The sequence below is a fragment of the Dryobates pubescens genome, chromosome 10 (assembly GCF_014839835.1).
Source record: "Dryobates pubescens isolate bDryPub1 chromosome 10, bDryPub1.pri, whole genome shotgun sequence".
NCBI classification, from domain to species: domain Eukaryota; kingdom Metazoa; phylum Chordata; class Aves; order Piciformes; family Picidae; genus Dryobates; species Dryobates pubescens.
This window is the reverse complement of record NC_071621.1, coordinates 37323621-37344360: the sequence shown is the minus strand read 5'-3', so window position 1 is coordinate 37344360 and position 20740 is coordinate 37323621. Positions and strand designations below refer to the sequence as shown.

Below are 20740 nucleotides of genomic sequence, written 5' to 3'. Positions count from 1 at the left end.
GCAGCCTGAGACTGTGTCCTCTTGTTATTGTGAACAGGGGTAGTTTAGCTGCTGTAAGGCCATCGACATCTTACAGATTAAGGGAGGAATGTGAAAGAAGAACATGACTGATGGCACCAAATGAGCCTACAGCATGGCTTAGGGTCAAGATGGAGAATCATGACACTTAGATCAACGTGGTCACTGTAATGTTCTTCTTCTCTTTGCTGAGAAGGAGACTTACTTGAGCACTGGAATTTTGAGGTTTGTTTTGTGGGAGTATCACAGTATCACCAAGGTTGGAAGAGACCTCAAAGATCGAGTCCAACCTGTCACCACAGACCTCATGACTAGACCATGGCACCAAGTGCCACATCCAATCCCCTCTTGACCACCTCCAGGGACGGTGACTCCACCACCTCCCTGGGCAGCACATTCCAATGGTGAATGACTCTCTCCATGAAGAACTTTCTCCTCACCTCGAGTCTAAACCTCCCCTGGCACAGCTTGAGACTGCGTCCTCTTGTTCTGGTGCTGGTTGCTAGAGAGAAGAGACCAACCCCTTCCTGGCTACAACCTCCTTTCAGGTAGTTGTAGAGGGCAATAAGGTCTGCCCTGAGCCTCCTCTTCTCCAGGCTCAGCAACCCCAGCTCCCTCAGCCTCTCCTCACAGGGCTGTGCTCAAGGCCTCTCCCCAGCCTTGTTGCCCTTCTCTGGACACCTTCAAGTGTCTCGATGTCCTTCCTAAACTGAGGGGCCCAGAACTGGACACAGGACTCGAGGTGTGGCCTAACCAATGCAGAGTACAGGGGCACAATGACCTCCCTGCTCCTGCTGGCCACACTATTCCTAATACAGGCCAGAATGCTGTTGGCCTTCTTGGCCACCTGGGCACACTGCTGGCTCATGTTTAGGAGGCTGTCAATCAGCACCCCCAGGTCCCTCTCTGTTTGGCAGCTCTCAGCCACTCTGACCCCAGCCTGTAGCTCTGCCTGGGGTTGCCATGGCCAAAGTGCAGCCCCTGGCACTTGGACTTGTTGAATGCCATCCTGTTGGCCTCTGTCCAGTCGGTCGAGGTCCCTCTGCAGAGCCCTTCCACCCTCTGACCAACATAGTAGACTGACATCATGTAGTATCATGTGTGAAATCATCTCTAAAGAAAATTAGTCATAACTTGTGAGAATACATTCACACTGGAATATTGCTGCACTAATGTGCCAGGCCCTGTGGAACTGGAACAGTGAGATAGGCTTTGGTACCCATTCTACACAGTACCTCACTGAGTAACTTCAGCCTGATGCCAGAGAATGCTTAGCCATTAAACTATTCTGATTTTTAAAGTGTTTCTGTTTTCCTTCCCTGTGTGTTTTCCATCTGTTGCATGTTAAGCTGCCTGCACTGAGAAGGTTTTGGTACCTATCTCTGTAGTCCAGGAAAGCTGAATACTTTCTGTGGTTTGTTCCTGTAGTTGGCACTGTGGCTGCAGGCAGGAAGGATGCAGAATCAAGTTTTGAAGCTGAATGTTTAATTTTAGATGATTCCATAAAAGAGAGACAGGACATATGGACCTATTTTTTCCTATCTCTGGCTAGCAGCCTAACCAGAAAAGTTCAATAGCAAAAGATGCTTCTCCCCTTCCCACAGCTAGTACAGATGTACAGATGTACTAGCTGTACTTGATAACAGTGTTAGAGTTTATACTGAGATTTTTTTTTGGTACCTTATCTAATCTTTTGCTTTAATTGGCAGAAGGTCTTGCAGGCAAAGACTTTTTTTTTCAGTTGCTGACCTTGTTCTGCATCTAATTACTGCATCTAATCACTCTTCATTATGTTTGCTACAGAAATTAACAGTAACTGTGCAAAGGAAAAAGGAACAGATGAGTTGTCAGTGTAAAATGAACCCACCATAAGTCAGCACTTATATGTGCATGATACAGAGCCTCCTACTTAGGAGTAAGTAGGAAATGGAGCCAGTGACCAAAACTGTAGAACATACATGAATTAGTTTCATTGTGGTCTGGAATCAGTCACTGGAGTTAACTTACTCAGGTTGAAAATGTCTCTCAAGGCCATGCACAGACCTTCAGCTGCTCCTCTCACTTTAAGAGCTAGCTAGTTTTGAGAGTTTGGAAGACACTGCAGCTGGCTATAATCTTAAATTCCTGCTCTGCCTTTGACCCCAATGGAAGCATGTGGTGTGGAGTAGCTGCATCCTGCAGGTCGAGAGTTAGGAGCTGCCTGGAGGAACCTGCCTGGCAGCTGGGTCACTGGCTTAGCTGGTAGTGCTTGCATTTGTCTGCAGTTTGCTGCTTTTCAACCTTAGCTTGAGGACGTTCTCAAAACAGGACATGTGAAAGCTTGGCTCCTGGAGCATCTGGGAGATCTGGTACAGCTGCTGGTGTAAAGGCAGATGGGTGAGCAGAGATGGTCAAGCCAGCAGGTGTCAGGCTGTTACCACCAGTGAGAAAGCATGAGAAGAAAGGATGCTGCTTTGTGCTGATGGAAGTCAAAACTGGGAAGCTACAGGTCACCTTCAGATGATAAATAAAAGGAGGGAGGATTTGCAGAGACATGATAACTAAGCATCACAGTGCTTCTGGAGTAGTTTTGGGGGGTATTTTTGCCTTAACTTTTAATAGTAAGAGCTTGTGTGCACTTTCCAGCCTGTGCAGGGGCTTGTGAAAGAAACTGATAACATTTCCAGTATGGAAGAATGCCTGAGGAAGAGTGAAGTGGGACACAGCATACGAGGCTGTGTGAATAAAAGCTGAAAACCTGACCTGAAGTTCATTTTCTAATGGGAGAATAAAGCTACCACTGTGGGGCTTGGGTTAAGCGGTCTGTAGAGCGTTGCAACGTTTGTGTGGCAGAGGAAAGAACTGGGGAGGGTATGTGAATTAGCAAAAGCTGCAAGGAGAGGAGGAGCAGCACTCCAGAAAAGGAGCTGAAAAACCTGCCAGTGGCACAACTACAGAGAGGTAATATTTTCCAAGGATTAAAAACAAAGCTACTTGCTGTTTAAGTTTCTGTCTTATGCTGAAAGGAGAAGGAAAAGGTGGCAGAAGTGAAGGTGTGGGGGGGTTATCTGTTGGAGGTTAAGTACATAATAGTAAGGAATTTGCTTAAGGCTCAAGCCAGTGCAGTACAATGACTCCTCTTGCTGCTTGGCACAGTTTTGTTAAATCAGGCTCTTTGGGAGCCCTCAGCAGATGTGTCTGGTTTCCTAAATACATGTAGAATGTCTCCTATTAAATACTAGCCTATCAAAAGGGCGTGGATAGTATTTTTAATAGCTGAAAATAACGTTTCCACTTCAGCACATGCACCTCTAACTTTGGCAGCTTTCCTCTGTCAGGCAGGAGAATTTGGGTGTATTGGGAATGTAAATTAAATTCACTGTTGTATTTTTTTGTTATCTTAGTAAAACTTTGTTGCCTTTATTTATTCATTTTAAATTGTCTTTTCCATGGGTCATCTGTGAAGTGGCTGTCAGGGCTTGCAGTGTGCTGCAGGATCAGCTTTGCCTTTCTGAACATGCTGTTCTGCCTTGTTCTTACAGGTTGATCACTTTGGATTTGATGAAAATCATACATTCCAGCAGCGCTACCTAGTAGCAGATCAGCACTGGAAGAAGGACAATGGACCAATACTGTTTTATACAGGCAATGAAGGAGACATTACGTGGTTCTGCAACAACACGGTGTGTGGAAAGGAGACTGTTGAATCACAGAACTGTCAGGGCTGGAAGGGACCTCAAGGACCAGCCAGTTCCAACCCCCCTGCCATGGCCAGGGACACCTCACACTACAGCAGGTTGCTCATAGCCACCTCCAGCCTGGCTGCAAAAACCTCCATGGATGAAGCTTCCACCACCTCCCTGGGCAACCTGTGCCAGTCTCTCACCACCCTCATGGAGAAGAATTTCTTCCTAACATCCAATCAGAATCTCCCCATTTCTAGTTTTGCTCCATCCCCCCCAGTCCTATCACTCCTGACACCCTAAAGTCCCTCCCCAGCTTTCTTGTATCCTCCCCCTTAAGATACTGGAAGGCCACAGGAAGGTCTCCTTGGAGCCTTCTCTTCTCCAGACTGAATAACCCCAACTCCCTCAGTCTGCCTCCACAGGAGAGGTGCTCCAGCCCTCTGCTCATCCTTGTAGCCCTTCTTTCCAGTAGTGGTGTGCTGAAAAAAATAAGGAAGACCAAGGAGACATTGTCAGAGTATCATTTCAAGAGCAGTTTGTAATGGTTGTTATGAATGTTATAGGAGGAAGGGGAAGTGGAAGCACAGGAAAAGTTTTGGGGGGTTCAGAGTTCTCTTCAAATCCCATAGAAATCAAAGGGATGCACTTTAACTTCCTGGAGTAGTGAGGAAATTTCTAGAGGAAACGCTATAAAGTGCCTCAAGTATTGAAATTTTGGACCAGATTACACCCATCCCAGCACTTTAGATTTCCCAAGCACAAATGGGAGGGTTCTGTGGTGTGGGGGTTCGTTGTTGTGGGGTTTGTTTGTTGGTTTGGTTTGGGGGGTGGGGGTGTGTGTTTTGTTTGTGATTTTGGTTTTCACTTAGAGTGAAATGAAGTGGCCTGGAAATGAAAGATAGATGATTCCTGTTCCCTGACAAGAAGTTTTCACTTCTCTGGCTGGTATGAATGCAGAACGGAGCGTGTGGATATTTTTCAGCCCCTTGAATACAAAGTCCAGTAACACAACAGGAGGTGGCATGTGCTGAGCTCAAAGCAGCTAAGGCCTGCCTACACACTTTGTTCTGTCAGCAGGCAATCTCTGTCTGCCTGTTTCCATAACTGGTGGTAACAAGCTGCTGTCAACAAGTAATAACAACTTGCAGTTATTTATTAGTGGGACATAGTCTGCTGCAATGCTCCAGGTTATTGCTTCCTGGCCAACACATGTTGTTTCTGTTGTGCAGTCCTAACTCAAATGTATGTTTTTCTCCTGCAGTGTTTTTCATTTCCCAGGCATTAAGCTGATGCCTTCAGAGTTCTGGCAGGATTGCAAAGCAGTACTACTTTATATTTTTCAGCATTAAAGCCCACATTTTCTCTGTCCCTGTCTGGAGGGCTATCTGTTTCCTTGTTTCAGTGATACCTAAGAAACATAAACACATCCTTTTTCTTTAGAGTTGTGTTTTGATAGTTATCTCTTGCTGAGGAAAGAATAGGAGTTGAAAGACAAGAGGCTGAAAGCAGGGACTTTGAAAATAACTGGTTCAAGTTATTGCAATGTCTGTTTTGTGCCAACTAGGGCTTTATGTGGGATGTGGCTGAAGAGCTGAATGCTATGTTGGTGTTTGCTGAACACAGATACTATGGAGAATCTTTGCCCTTTGGGAACGAGTCCTTCAGTGTAAGTCTCTTGTCTCTTATTAAACATGTTCTATTCCAGCATAACTCTGCCTATTGGCATTGTAGCCAGTGCAGTGACTGGTAGCCTGAGTAAGATTTTGTGGTGGTTTTAGGCTATGCCTTTAAAATTTTGCTGCAGATTTCGAGCAGAAAAGTAGAAAACCATAAATAAAACATAACTAAATCAGTACTGGGTGTAAAAAGGAAAACAAAAGGTTATTCTCAACAAATGCATTGGGTAAATGTCTGGGATAAGAGGAGCTGTACCATAACCATTTCCCCATTCCTTTTCTCTTCTGGACTTGGCTGTTTTGCTTTGCTCAGGAGAGATAACATGCTTCTGGCTGGCTTTGGATAAGTCTAACCCACTGCTTTCTCTCTCTCTTGGGACAGGGGGGCTTGGAGGGCAGTGGAAGAGCTTTCCTGGTCTTCTTTTGACCAGGGGGGTTTCATGTTGTTTGTAAATACCTGTATCATGTTGTAACTCCTGTATATTTTGTACACATTCATTGCATTCCCTTGCAGAGTGTAGATTTTGCTTCAGCCTCGTTTGCTTCTAACTCAGTTGGTCTGGCAAAAAGTTACTGCTGGGGGGGAAACTTCACCCCACCCCATTACAGATTTAAATGTGCTAGAAGCACACAACAATTCTATTGTTTCACTACCAATTCTGGGATTAAAAAAAGTATCTGAGATTTTCCTAGCACTTCAGGGGACAGCTGCAAGGAATAGTTAATTTGTGTTCAGACTCGGATTCAGAACTTCATAGCTGCTGTGGGGAGTAGGAAGATTGCTGCTGGAAATAATTTCTGTGCTGTGTGTAACCTGCTTTCTTTGTCTCAGGATTCCAAGCATCTCAACTACCTGACTTCAGAACAGGCTCTGGCTGACTTTGCAGTACTCATTGAGTACTTGAAGATGACCACTGCAGGAGCCCGTCACAGTCCTGTCATAGCTATAGGAGGGTCTTATGGAGGAATGCTTGCAGCCTGGTTTAGGATGAAGTACCCCCATGTGGTAGCTGGGTGAGTACAGACATAGAGCAGACATTTGTGTCATCCATGCTACAAATACTACAGCACTGGGAGAAGTACAGTAGTTCCAGCTGGCTTGAGCTGTTCACTGCTGGGGGGAGGAATTAAGCTACCTGGAGTTTGGGAGGAAGCACTGCTTGGCTAATAAAGACACACAGCATCCAGTACCTGCTGGCCTGCAGTTATTTTCAGGGCTGTTTGTTAGTTTTGTAGAACCAATTATTATGAACAGTGACTTTTTTCTTTTGCACCTACTTTGTGGGTTGTTTGTTTTATTTGGTTGGGTTTGGGTGGCTGGTTGGCTTTGGGTTTGGTTTTGTTTGTTTCTGTGTGTTTTTAGGGTCACCATACTTCCACAGTGACTTAGGGCAGGTCTTTACTGCCTTCAGTGCTGCTGGGAAACAAGAATGGTGATTTCCCTACCTCTGTTTTCTGGAGAGTAGATCTTTGTGGCTGGGGCTCTCTTCATTTGAGTTTCCTTAATGCCTAGTTGCTGGGTGAGAATGAAAAGTAATGAACAAAGCAAGTCTGAATTCCTGCTTTGTGTTTACTGATATCTTTGTGGTAGTGTCCAAGACTTGCAGCCTTTAACAGCTTTTGCATGCAGACCTATGGAACAGTTCTGCAGCACTATGCTTTGTGCATTGTGCAATAGACATTATGCAAACTCAACTGAAGAGAGCCCCTGTCCACAAACATTGACTCTGTAGTAGATAAAGGTAAGGAAATTCACTGTTGTTCTTTCCCAGAGGCTCTGGAGAGAAGGAAGACCTGCCCCAAGTCACCAGGAAGTCTGATGACCCTAAAAAAGCCAAACTAGGTGTAAAGGCAGTGTTAATAATCATTGTTTTTAGAAAACTAACAAGTCAGTCCAAAACCAGACAGTATCCACTCCCTGCTGACCTGTCTTAGCCAAACAGTGCCTCTTCTGTACCCCCACTTCCAGGGCTCCCTGTCCCCGGGGAATTTTACACAAGTGAGTGTTACACAGAGTGGCCGTGGGGAGGGCATTGACTTCAAAAATGGAAGTTCACTTTGCAGGGGCTCAAGATCTTTCTGCTTCAATTTGCAGAGCTCTGGCAGCCTCTGCCCCCATCTGGCAGTTTGGTGACTTGGTCCCATGTGGCACTTTCTTCAGCGTAGTGACTAACAGTTACCGGATGGGGGGGCCGGGCTGTGCGGAGAGCATCCGCAAGTCCTGGGCTGCCATTAGCAGCCTCTCCACAACAGGTAGGACCTCACCAATGCTCTTCCCAAGGGTCATAATGTTCAGGATTCTCTTGTGACTTCATAAAACTGGCAAGCTGGTGTTACAGCTCTTTTTCACCCCTGGATGTGTTTGGGTTTAGAAACTATATATAGTGCTGAGGACTGCCAGAGGAGATGAACTGTATTTTAATAGGCTGCTTGTTGGATCACAGGTTTTGCTCAGGCCTGCTGTAATTCAGAATCCAGGTCCAAGCATCCCTGAGGAGGTCAGACAGGAGCTGCCTCCAGACCAGAACCTCAAGGCTTGTGGTTTCTGACAAAGTAGGCCAGGTAGTTCCTACTCTAAAAACAACAACAACAAATTCTTTAAGCACCAAGTGAGGCAATCAGATATAGAAGAATCACTGCAATCCATATGGATTAAGTGCTAGGAAATAAGTTGGATTTGAAGATCTTGAATTGTTTTTCCAACCTAAATGATTCCATGGTTCTAAAACTACCTGAAAGGACATTGTAGTGAGGTGAGTGGTGGCTGTCTTTTTCCCCAGGTAGCAATCGAGTGGACAAAAACAAATGGCCTCAAGTTGTACCAGAGAAGGTTAAGGTTGGCTGTCAGGGAAAATTTCTTCACTCAAAGGTATTCCTGCAAAGAAATTATATATATATATATATCTATATATCTTGCTACTTAATGTCCTAAAGAGAAACCCTGGTATGATGAATTAGTCAATTAAAATCAAGGAGGCTGAATTGGATCAGATAAAATAGTGAAAGGAAAATCCAGGAGAGTCCTGAGATATCCACCTTGTACTGTGAGCTAGGTAGTTTGAAGTTTTCCTTTCCTTGGAAGAATCACAGAAACATTCAGGTTGGAAAAGCCCCTCAGGATCACCAAGTCCAACCAAAACCCCTGCTCTACAAGGTTCACCCCTAAACCATAGCCCCAAGCACACATCCAAATGACCTCTGAACACACCCAGGGTTGGTGACTCAGCCACCTCCCTGGGCAGCACATTCCAACCCCTGACCACTGAATTTTTCTTTCTAATGTCCAGTCTAAACCTACCCAGTCACAGCTTGAGGCCAGTCCCTCTTGTTCCATGACTAATCACCTGTGAGAAGAGACCAGCACCAGCCTCTCCACAGCATCCTTTCAGGTAGTTGTAGACAGGGATGAGGTCTCCCCTCAGCCTCCTCTTTTCCAAGCTGAACAGCCCCAGCTCCTTCAGTCACTCTTCATCAGATTTATTCTCCTGGCCCTTCCCTAGCTTTGCTGCCCTCCTCTGCCCTGGCTCCAGCACCTCCACATCTCTCCTGTATTGAGGTGCCCAAAACTTGAGGTGTGGCCTCACCAGAGCAGAGTACAAGAGGACAATCACCTCCCTGCTCCTGCTAGACACAGCATCTCTGATACAAACCAGGATGCCACTGGCCTGATTAGCCTCCTGGGCACACTACTGGCTCATATTCAGTTGCATGCCCTGATGTTGCTTCCTATGGGGGAAAATGCCAAATGTCTTGTGAATCTTTGTTCTTTAGATTACCTTAGCTGTGACATGCCCATGTGTTGAAGTATGCAGGCTGCATTTCCCTTTACTCAGAGGTGCTGATTAAATTGGGCCTGCTGTGCTTTCATGTGTATGGAATAATTTCACCAGGTTGTGTGCTAAGTGGGAATGGTTTTGTAGCAGCAGCACAGCTGACCTATGTGTTAATGGTGCACTATGCTTTATGAGTCTTTTTTTCATTGTTTAAACTACAGCTGCAGGTTTGCAGTGGCTCTCCAGCACATTTCATTTGTGCAGCCCATTAAAAAATCTTCAGGATGTTGCTGCTCTGAAAAACTGGCTGAGTGAAACGTGGGTGAATTTGGCTATGGTGAACTACCCCTACAAAGCTGACTTCTTGCAGCCTCTGCCAGCCTGGCCTGTGCAGGTAACTGAGGATCAATGTCTTGTACAATTGACCATTTGGTTTAAAGAAGTCTCTCCTCCTCTCCTGGCCTGCCCCTTTCCCTTTATTTTTGGCTCTGTAGAACCAACACCGCTGAAAAAGAGAACCAGGACAGTATCTTATTGTGCATCAAGTGGTTTGTTCACTAACTGACACTTGTAGGGCTAGTAGAGCTCAGAAGAAAAGTGCCAGGGATGCATGAAAGCCATAGGTTGTTCTGCAGGGCTTTCTTGAGGAACAGAAATGCTGCACAAAAAGCACATGCAGGTAGAGCTGCTGATGCCAGGCTGAGCTGGCAGAGCTTGCAATTGAAGTGAAAGTTGTCAGCCTTGTGCTTTTTGATATGGGAGAGCTAGTGAGAGAGGAAATGTGGATCCCCACAAATGTCTTCCTTGCAGGGTCACTTCTCAAAGAACCCTTTCTTTTCATGCTTGCAGATCTTCAGGTGTGCAGTTCTGTTTATCTGCAGTGCTTTCTCAAAGATTTCTGTTCTCTTGAAGTATTTTTGTTCTAAGGCTGGCTGAATTTCCTTACCTGGCTTTGGCTTGTGATGTATGGCAGGTGAGGTAGGTAAAATAGCAATATTTGTGAGTGCTGACAGTAGTTAATTACAAACTACAAACTTCCCTTGGGTAGAGCTGTCTGAAACAGGAGGGAAGGTCGTTCATCTGCCTGATGTGGCTGTCTGCATAGGGCAGTATGTTCACCTTGAAAATTAGTTTTGCTTGTTACCTGTCTGGTACAATCTAAGGAATGTGCTCACCTTCATCACAGCAATATTGCAGACTTCTTATTTCTGTTTGGTTGGAAAAGAAGAGGAGGTGGAACCAGGCTCTGCTTGGCCAGGGGAAAAATATTATTATTATCTATTTTAAAGAGTGGTAAATATATTGAAAAGCTTGGTGGCTGGAACAATAATGCTGCACCATTTTTAAAGCCTCAGTCAGGAGATGTGAAGTCTGATGCTCCCAGGGGCATGGAGTATAGAAATGGAATACAGTTGGTTGTGATAATGCTCAGTGCATGACTGCATAGAGAGGCACTTTCTGGAAGCGGTCTGACTGTACTTCAAAAGGCAATGGGCATCTCATTGGGTGTCATCCCTCTTCTCTCCTTCTTGCAGGAAATCTGCAAGTTCCTGAAGGACCCCAGCCTTCCTGACAAATTTCTGCTGCAGAGTGTGTTTCAGGCAGTGAATTTATACTACAATTATTCAGGAGAAGCCTCGTGCTTAGACACGTCTGAGACTGCAACAAAGAATCTGGGCCAGCTGGGTTGGTACTATCAGGTACGTGTGCTTCCTAAGCTGTAACTGACTGAGGCTGGTTTGACTGCCAAAACAGTGCACCATATACCATCAATGTATTGATGGCAAATGTAAGCGTGGGACAAGCATGACTGTGGTGGTGAGGGAAGGCACCCAAGTGACAGCTTTCCCAGGAGGTTTAGGCTGTGTCTTTATTAGCTGTTTGTTGAATTTCAGCTCTTCATGTGGAGTGAAAATTATCTCTATCATCACCATCTTGATCTTCTAAGCCCCCAACTGTCCACACACATTTGTGCAAGAAAATATGTCAGGATATGTTGATAGTAATTTCTTTTAACTAAAGCTGTTCATCCTGGAGCTCACAGAGAGCAAACCTTTACCATCAAGTATCTAACAAAAAGACAGACCCATGTGGTAAGGGATCCAAGGCACTCTGCTCTATTCATCCCATTTACTAAGCAGATGTGACAGCCTCTCCTTTGAGGAGCAGGACAGCTGCTTCTAGTGTTAAGAATTAATGGTGACTACCTGCTCTTGGCTACTGTCCTCTGTGTATTTGGCTATCATGCCACATACAGGACAACTGGGTGATCAGGTCTGCATGGGTTTGTGAAGGGCAGGTCCTGCTTGATTGACCTGATTTTATTCTATGACAAGGTGACCAGCTTAGTGGATGGGGGGAGTCTGTGGATGTTGTTTATTTGGACTCTTACTAAAGCCTTTGACACTGTCTCACAGCATCTTCCTAGAGAAACTGACTGCTTCTGGCAGTACCCTCCACTGGGGGGAAAAACCCAAACTGACTGAATGGCCAGGCCTAAGGAGTTGGCAGAGAATGGAGTTCAATCCAGTTGGTGGCCAGTCACTGGTGGTGTTCCCCAGGGCTCAGGTTTGGGAAGAGTTCTCTTTAATAGCTTTAAAGATCAGTGATGTCCATGAGGGTGCACCCTCAGTAACTTCAAAGATGTCACCGAGTTGAGAAAGTTTTGATCTACTTGAGGGTAGGGAGGCTCTGTGGAGGGACAGTAGAAAGGGTTGCCAAACATTGGAACAGGCTGCCCAAGGAAGTAGTGGAGTCATCCTGGGAGGGGTTTAAAAGGCCTGTAGGTGTGGTGCTTAGTGATATGGTTTAGTGGTGGACTTGGCAGTGCTGGGTTGATGGTTGGACTCTGATCTTAAGGGTCTTTTCCAACCTAAATGATTCTGTGGTTCTTTGGTGGTAATTGCCAATCAACCCCTGCCTGACCTTATTTTACTACTGCACTAGCATCTCTGGGACTGTGTCCTGGGAATACACCTTGTTGCCATGCTTTTTCTTTCAGGCTTGCACTGAGATGGTGATGCCCATGTGCACAGATGGCATCAATGATATGTTTGAGCCTCAGAAATGGGACTTCAATGCGCTTTCAGAAGAGTGTTACAGGCTCTGGGGAGTGAGGCCTCGCCCCTCTTGGATGCTTTCTATGTATGGAGGAAAAAACATCAGTTCACACAGCAATATTGTCTTCAGGTGAGCCTGGTCTCAGCTTTTAGTGTGGAGTCTCCCACCACTTTGGATTGTCAGCGCAGAGAGCCTGCAGTAAATGGCGAAAGGATTTGTCTTAAGCACTGGAGCTGAATAAATGATGGGCATGCTTTGTGTTGCTCTTGAGACTAAACTGGTCAAAGCAGCCAACTGTTCTGTCACTGCCTGTGCAGCTCTAAAAGGAGAATCTGAGTTGGAATTCTACCAAATGTAATTTTCTTCATGTGGATTCCTTATCTTGTGGCTTAAGTCCAAGTTTCCCATGCTGGTAAATCCACCTAGCTTTTATGTCTCTCTTGCACAAAAGGAGAGTCTAAACCAAGCTCTAGCTGTAACACTGGCTCTTGGGCCCTAAACTAGTTGCTCTGGCTGGGAGCCTGATGGAGGGGCTGGTGTGCCATTCCTTTTCCCCTTTGAGAGAAAAGAGAGGGAAGTAACTTGGGGAGCTTTCCTGTTGCTGCCAATGGCTCTCTTCTTTCAGGAGCAGTTAGGTAAGTTTCAACAAAGTTGGGTAAGGTCCAAATGCAAAGCAATGTTTGCCTTCTGGCAAGGCATACTGTAATGAATGTGTGAAGTCACAACTGAGATATGGCAAATATGGAGATCAATGAAAATAACTTCTTATTAATAGGAAAAATTGCCAACATGCATCAAATAAGTTTGCTGTACAGTTGGAATATAGATTTACAGTGGGAATGCACAAGATTTAGGCAAATAGAACAATTGGGAAGAATAACAGAATACAGAATTGACCAGGTTGGAAAAGACCTTTGAGATCATCCAGTCCAGCCTATCACCCAACACCATCTCATCAATTAAACCATGGCACGAAGGGCCTCATCCAGGCTCTTCCTAAACACCTCCAGTGATGGTGACTCCACCACCTCCCTGGGCAGCACATTCCCATGGCCAATCCCTCTTTCTATGAAGAATTTCTTCCCAACATCCAGTCTGAACTTCCCCTGGCACAGCTTGAGACTGTGTCCTCTTGTTCTGGTGCTGGGTGCCTGGGAGAAGAGACCAACCCCCACCTGTCTACAACCACCCTTCAGGGAGTTGCATAGAGGAAGAAAGTCTCCCCTGAGCCTCCTCTTCTCCAGGCTAAACAACCCCAGCTCCCTCAGCCTCTCCTCACAGGGCTGTGCTCCAAACCCCTCCCCAGCTTTGTTGCCCTTCTCTGGACACCTTCCAGCAAGTCAACATCTTTCCTAAACTGAGGAGCCCAGAACTGGACACAGGACTCGAGGTGTGGCCTAACCAGTGCTGAGCACAGGGCACAATGACTTCCCTGCTCCTGCTGGCCACACTCTTCCTGATGCAGGCCAGGATGCCATTGGCCTTCTTAGCCACCTGGGCACACTGCTGGCTCATGTTCAGCTGCTGTCAACCAGTTCCCCCAGGTCCCTTTCTGCCTGGCTGCTCTCCAGCCACTCTGATCCCCAGGAGCAATATGGCTCGACCAGAGTGGGGAGATTGGGTAAGAACCATGAAGCCAAAGAGGCAGTGAAATAATTACTCACCAGTGGTTCCACCCACGTGGGGAGTGCTGCTGCTGTGTTAGCCATGGAGGCTGTTTGGGGTGCTCTGGTGTGCCAGGCTGGGCTGGTTGCTGGCAGGAATGCCACACAGCCGTGGGGCTGGTCTGGCTCCAGCAGGACGCTGGGCTGGTTACAACACTCTTGCTGCAACAGGCTCTTGGCTTCCCTGGGTAAACTGAGGCATGGCAGAATCCTAGTTGCAAGGGGAAGCAAGGCTTGACTCCAGCTCCTAAGCTTGTGGCTCCCCTGGCTTGCAGTGAGTAGGCTCATGGCTTCCATCCCAGGCTCTGCACCAGGCAGCTCGAGGCAAGGCAGCTCCAAGCCCGCAAGGCGAGCAAGCATGGCAAAGGCAGCTACAAAGCAGCCTGTATATAGATCTTCCCTGAGATTCAGCTGGGCCAGTAGGGCAACTGAAGCCAGCAAACAGCTGCCCAATGCCAAGGGACTCTGCCAGGCTGTGGCCATGAAAGGCAGCAGCGTGGGCCTGGCTGGGGGGAAGCAGTGGCCAGCACAGGTGCCCTTAGCCCAGCAGGAGACTTGTTTACCAGACATGTTAGCTCCTTCTTTGCTCCCTTTCCCCACAGTACCCCAACTCCTGCAGGGGGAGGAGGGGGGCAGAGGGGCACTACATCTATGCCATCAGGGTCTGTCTGGTTTGAGCTGGACCCATCTGGGCTGCATGCACGCTTGTCCATTTGAAACACAGCCTGAGGATTTTGCAGTGCTGGTGGCTGCAGGGGGATGTCCTTGCAGCTTGCAGTCAGTGGCAGGTGATTACAGTCTGGTAGGACAACACAAGCTTTTCTGAGCCATCTTTGAACCAGAAGTGAAAGGTGTTTCAGGTCAGTGCAAAGCCAGTGTCTGCTCAGCCCCTGCTTTCCTTACTCGTAAGGCTAAACTCTCTTTAAGAAAGGGTGGGTTATGTGGCTGTATTTCTGCTGTGAGGTGATAGAAATCTTTGAACAGCTAAGTGCTGGCTGTTCATCAGGCTGCTTCATGGTAGGGAGGCATAAATAAACCCAGTGGAGCCTGTGCTTCAGCAGTCCTGCTTTGCTGTACTGATTGCAGCTCTTGGATATATATGGCTCTGAGCTCTAGGTAAAATTGTGCAAGGCCTCTTCAAACAAACCCTGCTGCTGCTTTAAACCAAGCTCAAAATTAGACTCAGGATTCAGTAAATGTGTGCAAGTTAAAAGTAGGAAATCCTCATTTGTATTGGGGATTATTCTCTGGCTTTCAGCTGTTAGCATTGGGCTGTTTGGCTCCAAAGGCCTGTTGCTTTCTTCTTGTTTGCCTCTTGCTGTTTCTGGCCCAGCAGGATATCTGCTCCAGAGTGAGAAATTCCACCCTTTTTGGGTAAACTTTTTAATAAAAAAGGGCATGTGTTGGTTTAACTTAATTTCTGCAGAGTGCTTCTGATTCCCAAGGCATCACAGCTCCGAGCAGGGGCAGTCTGCTTTGTAAGCCACAGACAAGCAAACAAATCTAACTAAGTGTTTAAGAATTTATGCCAGCTGAAGGAGCTTGAAATGAGACAAGCTTGAAAAGCAACCAAATGAATGAAGAAGTAGTGCTGCACACACAGAGCTGTGGGTCTCAAGCTGGGTTGTTTCTCTTCAAACAAATAGGTTGTCCACACTGTACATCTTCTATAAGAGCCTTTTGTCCTCCGGCACCGCAGAGTGCTTTGCAAAAAGTATCTCTGTGTTTACCAGGGGATGCAGCTCCCTGTGGGGTAAAGAGCACTGTTTCATGTGTCAGCCAGCTTGCACAGCACTACAGCACAGGAAGGGAAGCATACTCTGTCCAAAGAGAACTGCTGCAGGATGGATTTATCAAGCCACAGTGCGGTTTGGCCAGGATGCTTAACGTCTGGCGGCGCTGCTGCCGCCTCTGTGGGCAGTGCATCAGGCTGCAGAGTCACACCGTGTGGTGGTGTGCTGTATGGTGTCAGCACAGGAACCTCCCCCTGGACACATTGGCCCCACCTTGGAGATGTGTAGTGTGTGGCTGGTCACTTGCCTGTCCTGAGCAGCACACGTTTAAAGCACTGCTTTGAAGAGACTGGAGTCCTCAAAGTGTGTCCATGTGGTGTTTCTCTTCTGGCAATTCCCACTCCTGATGGCTCTTACTGGAACATGCTCTGTGGGCATGGAAGGTGCCACACAGTCATGAAGACTGTTGCTGTGTGTGGTGGCATAGAGCTTGTAGCAGTTGGTAGCACCTCATTAAGGTACTGTGGTAGTCAAACTCTGCCTAGGTTAGTACCAGACAGCACACAATCTGGTGTGCAGAGTCTCCCAGGCTGGCTGGATGACACCTAGGTTGTATGCTTCTAGGGCAGGGTGCTTGCCTTGCCTGGCAGGGAAGAGGCAGAAAGTGAAGGCTCTGCTCCTGGAGCTATGTGCTCCAGGGAGGGATTGTTAGCATAAAAGGAATGGAGGAAAAGAGCAACCAAAACACCTGGCTGAGGAGAAAAGGTGAGAGAAAAAAGATTACTAAGAGGGAAGTTGGTTGTTCAGGCTGGGCATAGCAGAAAACAATGCACAGGCAGTGCTGCTAAGATTGTGTAAAAGCCTCACCTTGTGCTGGGCTGGAGGGCTGAGCAGGCTCTGAACAGATAAGAAAGGAAACTGTTTGCTGTGGAATAGGCAGGACACTATTCATGCTGCTGAGGAAATGTGGTGCATTGAAACCAGGACTAGCATGCTGATAGAGAATCATAGAATGGCCTGGGTTGGAAGGGACCTCCAAAGCTCATCCAGTCCAACCCCTTCTGCAGTCAGCAGGGACATCCTCAACGAGATCAGGCAGCCCAGAGCCCTGTCCAGCCTCACTTTGAATATCTCCAGGCATGGGGCTCCAACCACCTCCCTGGGCAGCCTGTTCCTAATAGCTAATCTAAATCTGTTCTCCAGTTTGAAGCCACTGCCCTTTGTCCTATCACTACAGGCCTTTGTAAACAGTCTCTTTCCATCCTTCTTGGGGGCCCCCTTCAGAAGCAGGACCTGCTTCTCCAGGCTGAACACCCCCAGCTCCCTCAGCCTGTCTTCATAGCAGAGGTGCTCCAACCTCCTAAGCATTTTTGTGGCCCTTCCCTGGACCCTCTCCATCAGGCTCGTGTCCTTCCTATGCTGAGAGCTCCAGACCTGTACACAGTACTCCAGGTGAAGTCTCACCAGAGCAGAGCACAGTGGCAGAATCACCTCTCTGGATCTGCTGGCAGCACTTCTTTTGATGCAGCCCTGGATGTGATTTGCCTTCTGTGCTGCAAGCTCACCCTGCCTGCTCATGTCCAGCTTCTCCATCAGCATCCCCACATCCTTTTCCATGGGGCTGCTTTCTATCACCTCATCCCCTAGTCTAGGATTGTTCCAGGCCAGGTGCAGAACCCTGCACTTGCTCTTGTTGAACCTCATGAGGTTCACCTGGGCCTTCCTCCCCAGCTTGTCCAGGTCCCTCTGGATGACATCCTGTCCCTCTGGCATATCAACACCACTCAGCTTGGTGTCATCTGCAAACTTGCTGGTGGTGCATTCAATCTCGCTGTCATTGATGAAAATATTGAACAGCACAGGTCTCAGTACAGCCCACATGTGGAAAGAACCTTGTGTCAAAGGAACATAAGATGCAGTAGGCATTACTGGGTCAAGCTAGAAAGAAGAGATGCAAAATTCTCATCCCTGTTCAGACATTGGCTTGCTTCATGGACCAGCTTATTTGGAGCTAGATCTACAGTGCCAGAACTTGAGGTGAGGGAGGAAAGGGAGTAAGTTGCATTGAATTGTCCTGTTAGAGATGAAGAGTCATTGTAGATAGAACTTTTACCCTTCAAGAAACTATTTTAATACAGCTGTTACTGGAAATTATAGTACCAGTGGAAGGTCCAAGCATTTATTTGCAAAACCAAGTTGGCAGCCAGCTGAGACAGCAAGAGGTAGAACTTCCTGAAAAGCTCTAAAGGGTGCAGCTGGTTATTAACTGATGGCATGTTGAGAGGAACAGAAGTCAAGTGCTCTTACTTGGTAATTTGGACATGTCTTAGTACAGGGCATCCTGAACTAGCTGCATGTAAGCTCCATGCCTCTGCCAAGAAGACCTCTTTTGAGCAGAGAGGTGGCCACAGGACATGGAAACAAAGCTGAGGTTTGTTTCTGTTGGTGCATACAGAAAACTGATTTACAGGCAACGTGGCTGTGTTGGTGTGAGCTGCAGCCTCCCTGACTGCTGTGCAGAAGTGCCCTAATGAGGGGTATTCTTTCCTTGCAGCAATGGTGGCTTGGACCCGTGGTCTGCAGGTGGGGTGACCCAGAACATCACTGACTCCCTTGTGGCCATTGTGATCCCAGATGGAGCTCATCACCTGGACCTACGCAGCCGCAACCCCTCGGACCCCAAATCCGTGCAGCGAGCGCGAGCCTTGGAGATCTGCTACATGAAGCAGTGGATTGAGGAGGCCAGGCACAGCCACTGAGGTGGTATTGCCTCGACAGAGTGGGCATTATACCTCCATAGGCCTTTGCTGCAGTAGAGCCAAGCTTTATCACATGGTCACTTCAGCATTTCACTCCTGTTTCCTCACCTGTGTTCCAGTGCTAACCACTGCTCGTGCCATGAGGGAAGCAGGTGGCAGATGGAGGGAGAGCATTTGCAGATAAACTTTAGTCAAAGTGTGTGGACTGAGCTGCCTGCTCTGGCTTGCTTTCCTCTTCTGCTCTTCTCAAATGCTCTACCATAAAGTAAAAGAGTTCTTGTTCTAGGCTTGGCATCTTCCTTGCTGTGCTCAGTGATTGTCCTGACTGCTGGTACATACGCTGAAATAAATGCTGCTGCTGCTGCAACTCCTGCTGCCTTCAGTAGGGTTGAACTTCAGACATCCACAGCTGGTGCAAGCTGTCATGGCAAGGGGCATGGAGGTCATGGGGCAACAGAAATCCTCATTCCAGTATTTGATGGAGAGAGAGGGAGGGCATGGAGAAAAACTGGCTGTGCTGTCTGTAAAGAAATGAACAGGGTAAGCCCTTTGGGTTTGGTGCTGGAAAAGTAGTAAGTGTCTTTTCCCTTAGTTTTTCTGGCAGCTTATTAACCATAGCTGCTTTGGGTATCTCTTGCATTCTGTGCTGCACTGAAGGGTCAGGGCTGGCTCTGGACTCACTCTGCTAAGTGGCTGAGCATGCTCAATCTGCATCAAGGTTTTATTTCTTTCCCCTGTGTTTGTCCTAATTGTGAAGTCCCTGCTGCTGTGCTGAGGGTTGCCTCAGGAAGCCCTGGTCCTGGGTTGTGTTTGTACATGTGTGTCCCCCACAAAGAGTGTGCTTTTTCTAACTGGGAAGTCTCCTGAAGAGCAAATGTGGCAGTAGTGCTGGCCAGATCGCATGAAGTAACAAATAACTGGGGCTGTGCCCTGTGTGGGTTCCTCCTCCCTCATTCTGTGCATTGTTCCAGTTCTGCATGAGCTGCTTGCTGATGGCTCGCCAATAAAAGCCTTTCAAAAAAATTGTTTGCAGGACAAACTATTCAGAACAGGCTGCAGCTCAGCCCCAAGCCTGGTGCTGAGCTCAACAAGCCAGGTGCACTGGGTTTCTGTAAGGCCCTGATTCATGAGACAGCATATTTGACATTAATAAATGGCTGGGGCAGTCCCCTCCTTTTCCAGCTCTGGCTTCATTCACACTGGAGCTCTTCTTCAGAAGGGATTCTTTGCCATTTCAAAGGACAACTCTATTTCAGAGAGAGCCAGGCAAGGCTTCTCCTCCCTGCACTCTTACAATTCCACTCCTGTTGAAAAGTTTTCTCAGCTTTGATGGTAGGCCTGATAGTTGAGTGTTTTCTGAAGGCACCAGGTGGCCTTTTCTGTTTCCAATCTCCTCCCATCCTCTGAGAACAAAGCAAACCCAACACTGACCCGTTATCTTTCGACACATCCGTGCCTCTTCTTTCTGATAGTTCCCAACATTGCCATGCCTTGTGTTAAACAAGGCCTTTATGTTCAGACTGCAGTCTCAACTCCTTGTGCCCTTGAACAAGGTGCTTACCTAAAAGACTATAGGGAACCTAACTAGAGAAGAGCCACAGTGGGGCAAAGAAGAGCTGCACACAATTTGCCTTGAACCTGTGGCCTGAGAGCTGTTGGCAGTTCCTTTTCCAGGTCAAGCTCTTGGTGCTCTCCTGTATACCAACTCCACTCTCTTGTACTTTATAGTGGCACAGTGGCCCTGATTTCTTTTCTGTATTTATTTTTTGGCAAATAACTGTGAGTGGGTTTAAAGCAAGGCAGTCACAGCCAGGCTGTTAGAATATCATTGTATCATCTTACATGCTGATTGATGCACAGCAATGTCCTGTTTTACTGCAAGACAAGGGATGGCATCTACAAGAGTAAATACAGCTTTGGAGGTCACAGATGGCATGCCACTGATCGCTCAGGGTGCTACTTCAAGTGCAGATTCTGGCATAAACATTTCCACATTCTATGGAGAAGCAGCTCAGGTTATGCATTCATTGGGCTGTCAACAGACCAAATTGGCAGCTACTGTATGTTGTTAATCAGCTTGTGTCTCCTCTCTGCCCCCTTAGCTAACTCACTGCCTCAGGAAACAGCTGCTGCTTTGTTGTTTGGGAAACACTTTGGTAGTTCCTATCAGCATCAAGAGTTCAAACTTTCATTCCTCTTTCCTTTGTTTTTGGAAATGACTCAAACTTAGGACCTGCTGATCCTTGCCCTCAGCCATACCCAGCTTGAAGGAATGTATTAAAAGCCCACAGTGGGGACAGATCTGTGCTGTTGGAATAATGAAATAGGTCCTTGCAGAGCTGAGTATCACATTTGCCTCATCTTACTGAAACATGCTGCAGCTCCTTAAAGT

At 47.2% G+C, this 20740-nt stretch overlaps 1 protein-coding gene across 1 annotated transcript in view; it reads left to right on the top strand.

The window, feature by feature from the left end:
• The window catches only part of PRCP (prolylcarboxypeptidase), a 36375-nt gene extending 17000 nt beyond the window's left edge, over window positions 1-19375 (top strand). Inside the window, exons 2-9 of the mRNA XM_054164775.1 lie at window positions 3540-3680; window positions 5248-5349; window positions 6192-6373; window positions 7455-7612; window positions 9354-9526; window positions 10668-10832; window positions 12134-12321; window positions 18144-19375. Coding sequence (XP_054020750.1) covers window positions 3540-3680; window positions 5248-5349; window positions 6192-6373; window positions 7455-7612; window positions 9354-9526; window positions 10668-10832; window positions 12134-12321; window positions 18144-18348 — 1314 coding nt within the window. The 3' untranslated portion in view covers window positions 18349-19375. The remainder of the gene's footprint in view (window positions 1-3539; window positions 3681-5247; window positions 5350-6191; window positions 6374-7454; window positions 7613-9353; window positions 9527-10667; window positions 10833-12133; window positions 12322-18143) is intronic.
• The last annotated feature ends 1365 nt before the right edge of the window (window positions 19376-20740 follow it).